Source organism: Ruditapes philippinarum, unplaced genomic scaffold (genome assembly GCF_026571515.1).
Source record: "Ruditapes philippinarum isolate M1 unplaced genomic scaffold, ASM2657151v2 ctg37_1_1_1_1, whole genome shotgun sequence".
Taxonomy (NCBI): domain Eukaryota; kingdom Metazoa; phylum Mollusca; class Bivalvia; order Venerida; family Veneridae; genus Ruditapes; species Ruditapes philippinarum.
Genome location: NW_026864167.1, coordinates 76748 through 82972, shown reverse-complemented (window position 1 = coordinate 82972; position 6225 = coordinate 76748). Strand labels below are relative to the sequence as shown.

The 6225-nt window shown below is 31.6% G+C and overlaps 1 protein-coding gene across 1 annotated transcript; it reads left to right on the top strand.

Annotated features, from left to right (window-relative positions):
* The first annotated feature begins 2781 nt into the window (after positions 1-2781).
* LOC132724689 (uncharacterized) lies at positions 2782-5737 on the top strand. Its single transcript, XM_060709620.1, has 4 exons — positions 2782-2899; positions 3673-3921; positions 4977-5247; positions 5385-5737. Exons 1-4 carry the CDS (start codon positions 2815-2817, stop codon positions 5638-5640), a joined length of 861 nt encoding a protein of 286 aa, XP_060565603.1. The 5' UTR covers positions 2782-2814; the 3' UTR covers positions 5641-5737.
* The last annotated feature ends 488 nt before the right edge of the window (positions 5738-6225 follow it).

Below are 6225 nucleotides of genomic sequence, written 5' to 3'. Positions count from 1 at the left end.
AAGCCTAGTTTTAAAGTAAAACTACTGGATGATATGTTAATTTACTAAAAGTATGAATGCTTTCATAAGCAAATACACAAAGCTGTTTGGTATACACTGGTTATGGAGTAGTATAGTTATATATTCAAAGCGAAAGAGCTAATGACAAACATCAAAATTACTGAAATACAATTATGTGCTCTGTATATAATATATAACATCCAATCCATAGAGGAAATCAAACCAGTATTTCTTTTTATAAATTCTAAGTTCCATTGCAAAGAATATTATTAATAAAAGAAAAACATATTATTAAATGATAAAACCTTTACTGAATAAATGGAAGAAACAAAACGAATATTATCGTCACTATTGATTATTTGATAGAATTTCAAAATTCTGTGCAATAACTTATCTCAATTTAATGATTAACCTTTGTGAAGAAAAAATATTTAAATTAACTATATCATAGTATAATACATTAATTGACACTGTTGTTTAAATTAACACTGTGATTTACATAATTTATGATTAACATACAAACTCAAAACTTGATATTTCTTCAATATTGAATAAGAATGTACTGTAATGAGGAAGTTGCTACAGAAAAACATACCAACATTTGTGCGTACAGTTGGTTTATCGGACCAAATATTAGGCGTACAGTAAGAAAACTGGAAATATTTTATATATTTTCGGAGAGATATTAAAAACTACTCTTGTATATCGTTTTGTTTTCAAAAATAAACATGTTGGGACTTAAACAAATCGAATATCTCGTTTTAAAACGACTGATACATTACTCGTTTGCATGTGCATATCAGGTTGACGGTTGAATTTGCAGCAACAAATACCTCAATAACTTCCTCAATTTTAAAAAATTATGTACTCTATTTTGACAATCATGAACAATTATAAGTTCTGATCAGCATGCACAATGCTATTCTTCAAAAATTTACAATAGACAACAAATATTTGAAAAAAAACATGCTCACAGCCACTTTCGTTTTCGCTCCCGTCCGCCATTAGGGCGTATCGCATGAATTCACCTCGCTTAAAGGAGTATCGCACCGCTATACGTTCGACCCCCTGTTTATACGTATTGTAGTTGTAGGGCTTTCGGTTTAAAAAAATAAATTAATACACGGCTGTCGGGGTTACATTGCCAACACTTGAACTGGTGTATTGACGTTTTAATATATCTTTTCACCGCTAGAGTCATTCATCATTGATTTTATCAGGCAAGAAAACTAAAGCATGCTATATATATTTACTTTACACTGGGGAATAATGCAAAAATAAAAATAAAATAAATAAATTGACAGGGTTGTATTCAAAACCAGGTTGAATGATCGAAATAACACAATGTGATGTCGCATTAAAACGTTTACAAAACAATAATCATTTAATTCACTTTTTCAAGTACTCTTACTATGAAGCGTTATGTAACGCTAGGACTAAACATAACACATGAGCTTACAATTTATATAAATAAACTCTACACTTATCTTTCATTTCATTTTTAACTGTTTTTTTTATTTTGAGGATGTGTCGTCGTCGTCGTAGCCGCCGTCGTGCAAAAACTTAAATGTAGACCATTATTCATATATTATTTAAAACAATTATCAACATGAAACTTGGAAAACTTGCGTGTCACGACAAGATGCAGTTGTTAGACGACGGGGGTATAATTCTGAAAGTAGTGCCCGGTTTTAACTAAGAATATATCACAAACGAGCGTAAACACCTCGGGCGGTGCTTCTGTTTATCAGCCTGAATTACCTTTTAAATATATCCCCACATTGATGTAGTAGTAATTATACTGGGAGTTGTTAAGAAGTAAGGATAATTGCAATCAAACTGACATACTGGTAATAACCACGCCAGCATGATCCATGTTTATTCTTAACGGTAGACGTTCGTCGCAGATTAATGCTCCTGAAATATTAATTGCTGAATTGCACTAACAACAAGTTAAAATTTGATTTGATTCTGTACCACCGAAACATCCTAATCACAACAATATTGAATATATATATTTTTTTGTTTTGTCTTCTTCCACTAGAAACGCCGTATTAGAACATGTTAATACGGTGTCCCATTATTACCACTGTTGCCATAAATTTATTATATCTTATATTTAATATATTAACCTTAATCTCATTGTAAGAATTTTTGTTGTTATTCTATTATATCTTATATTTAATGTATTAACCTTAATCTCATTGTATGAATTTTTGTTGTTATTCTATTATATCTTAAATTTAATGTGTTAAACTTAATCTCATTGTATAATTATGTATAATGTTTGTGAATAAAAGAAAGAAAAAAAATGAAAAAATAGCTAAAATATTGCACGTTTATTTGCAGCTCAAATACATAAATGCCGTGGCCGAAGGTAAGATGTGTCCCACTAAATGTCTGCTTGAGCGTAAGTTGAACAGTGCTCTTTATAACATATGGAAGCAATTGGCTGAAAAGTCTTGCATTTTTTTTTATCTCAATCGCACATTTTAAAGCACGGTGCTTAAAGGTTGGTACCAAATTCTTCTTTATTAAAAATAAGCGTACTTGTTTTTTTCTATTTTTCTGATTTTCTTTTTTCCTCATACATATCAGATTGACTGATATAATATCCCATTCAACATTGAACCGCAATAAACACTAATAAATTCACAACGCAGAGGCCTGTTACACTTCAGATAATACTCAGTATTATTCGGGTAAGTAAAACATGATTATTGGACCAAATCAATAAAGGGGCATAACAAAACTATTTACCTCCATACTGTGGTGCTTTTAGCATTACTCCCCTTTCGTAAAGAGACACAACAAATGGAAGATTTGCTAAACTTATTGGAATCTTATTTATTCATTGCTTTTAAACACATTTCCTTTACTACAGTATTGATAGTGCTCGGTAAGAATTTTACAATATTAATATCTTATTAGATATATAAATTCATTAACATCTTTAATGCAGAAATGATTTAACGGTATTCATATATAAAATTGTTTTTATCGTATGTTATCAATGCAGCATTTAGTTACCATCCTGTATCTAAATATAGAATTAGGCTACACGTTAAAACTGAAGGACAAATAAACTTAGATGAGTATGATATAAAAATGGTAGTTAAATTGTATTTTATTAATCATATACTATGACGTAAATTGCACTTATTATTTTATATCATGAACATTTTACATACTATTACTAATACTTTTTTTGTTGAAATGGTGTTAAATTTCAAAAATTTAAAACTACAAGTAACAGACACATACCTGCGCAGTCATTACAACAATATATTGTATTACAATGATTGTCAAACTTCTCCACAGTGATTACCTCCCTTGGCAGAATTGTAATCACTGCCTTCACAGACGTCACATGATGATGAAAGTCACATGACGTAACGTCAAAATTCAAATGTAAATATCAACCGTTACATAGAAAATCTAACGTAATATTTCTTTTTCTGTTTTATTTTTAACATTTCGTACCTACCTTAGTTATAGTTTATCTAAAATACTCAAAAGTATACAAAATAATGAAAAATAAATTCTAAAGCTAAAAATTTATAATATCAAAATATTGATAAAAAATGTTTGTGATGGCAGCGATCTCTGTACTGATAAGGGGAGATCACTGCGTAGGAGATCGAATGATAGTAACGTGTGTGTGTTTTTTAGCCTGCATTCTACACTATTTCAACATGCGTCAGGCGGTTACGTTTGTCCTCCCCTTCATTCTGATGTCTACCTTTTGTTCAGAGGAGGGGCGAGGGGAAGAGAAGGTTGCATTTATTGGCGAGTCAAGATTCGAGTATAAATACAAAGTTTTACAGAAATTAGTGCAGCTCGAGGAAGGTCAATCAAAACTTGAACTGAAACTGAAGGAAAAATCAAATATAATTGAACATTTAACCGAAGAGCTTAAAGGTACAAAATGATAAGGATGTAACTAACTAACTAACTAACTAGCACTAACTAACTAGCTAACTAACTAACTAACTAACTAACTAACTAACTAACTAACTAACTAGCTAACTAACTATATATATGTTTATGTAAAATGCATTGAATATTTAATCAGGAAAGACAAGAATTGTAACTAGAGTAATGAATCTGTACATCTGAAATATAGGAATTGAACTTTTTTTTATCAACACACACAAGAATCAGTACTGATGATTAAATATAATTTGTTACCGTTTCTAACACAACGATAAAATGAAAACTAGGAGGACTCTATCTAACATCCTTTACTTTACGCACCATTCAAGACTGACCCCGTTTCCTTCAACAACGACTTGCCTCAAATATTAATAAACTCCAAGAGTTAAAACACTAATTTTGATCATTGATAATAGGTTCATCTAGTTTTATTCTATCTCGTTATCTTTTAAAGGCACATTATGCCTCATTTATAAGTCAATAGATTTTTCCTTCTCTAGCAATTTTAATATGTAAAAAAATAATGATTTAAGAGCATGTAAGATGTTATTACCTTCAGAAAGTAGCTCCGAATGTAAATGTATTTATCATAAAGTAGCAAAATGTAAACAAAGTAGTAGTTTGACTTCCATACACAATACTAAATCACTGTTACTGGACTATTCCCGGAAAGCAATTGAAGCAAAATACGATTCGGTTAATCAGCAAATTAGTATCTTTTCGGAAACTATAACAGGACACCAAAAAAATGAAAAAAGCCTATGAGAAATATAAAAGCATATCTTGGGCATAAGGAGCCTTTAAACAAAATTTAATGTTGTCTTTGTTTAATATGTTTAAGGAATAAATGTATCTATGTTAACGTCGTAGAGAATATTGTTACATTGGTAAACCATCTTTGTTGCATGTCTCAGAAATGAATTTTTACTAAATAAGTTAAAATCGCCCCTAGGCTGTTCGAAAATGTTTTAATATAGTAACTTCGCTACTTTATTTCCTGTTACATATTTTATAGAAACAATACAATTTATTATTTTCAGAGCCACATGCATCGATTGAAGCGTTAAATGATGTTATTGATAAGATGGAAGAGGAAGGGCCTGGCCAAGGCGAAACTTACGTAAGATGGGGACGAACAACATGCCCAGATAATGGAGCAGAACTCGTGTATGACGGGTATACAGCAGGTTCTCACTTCACTCACAGCGGAGCAGCGGTAAATTACCTATGTTTGCCAAAAAAAACATCGTGGGCAAAGTACAATGACGGTGTACAGGAGTATCGGGGGTATGTTTTTGGCGCTGAATATGAGCGTCATGACGAATCTCCACAAACATATGACCGTGATGTCCCATGTGCGGTTTGTAAAACCCCAAGAGCACCTGTTAGAATGATAGAATGATTCCTGCCAGAAATGAATGTCACAACGGTTGGAATTTGTAATACAGAGGGGTGCTAGTTGCTGGATATTATAAGCATACTGCTGCATCTGAATACGTGTGTTTGGACGAATCTCCGGAGAGCATAGAAGGTAGCAATGCAGATCAAAATGGAATTTTAATGTATTCTGTTGAAGGAAGATGTGGTTCACTAAAATGCCCACCATATATAGATGGGCGTGAACTTTCTTGCGTTGTTTGCTCTTATACTTCATATCAACGTACGAGAGGTAACCAAAACAGGCATTGGACGAGTGGGAAATAAATATGTTTTATGTTTTTAATTTTGCTAAACAAAAATTAAGATTTCCAACATTTTATCCAGCTTTGTATGAATATTTAGGACTACCCCGTTTGCTCAACTTTGCTATAAAAATAAAGTATCGGCAGAGATGCCAAAGGGAAGTAAGCAGAAGTTGGATTTTAGCAAACGTTTTTCACGGTTGTTTTCCTTTGGCTTAACTTCTACAAAGTACAATTGATGAAAACGTGTCATTGGTGCAAATAACTATTTCAGGAAGGAAATTTATTTAGATATCAATCTTTCGATTTGTTATACAAATTAGTACATTTCAATATTAATATATATTTAACCGTTACAAACGTACGCGGGAACAAAACGCTAAATTTCACAGACAGTAATATCAAAACACTTGCTCAAAAAGGGACGACAACACTTTGTTAATAATCTATTAAATGAAATGCTCATTATCTCCCTTTTATTTAAGCAGAATATAAACTATCATATTGATTTTATAAAATGTCGAGTGTTTAGCAAGTTAGTAAATGTACTTATCTGTATCAGCAATACAGAAATCAAACTGATTGCTGCCTCATATATCTTCTTACT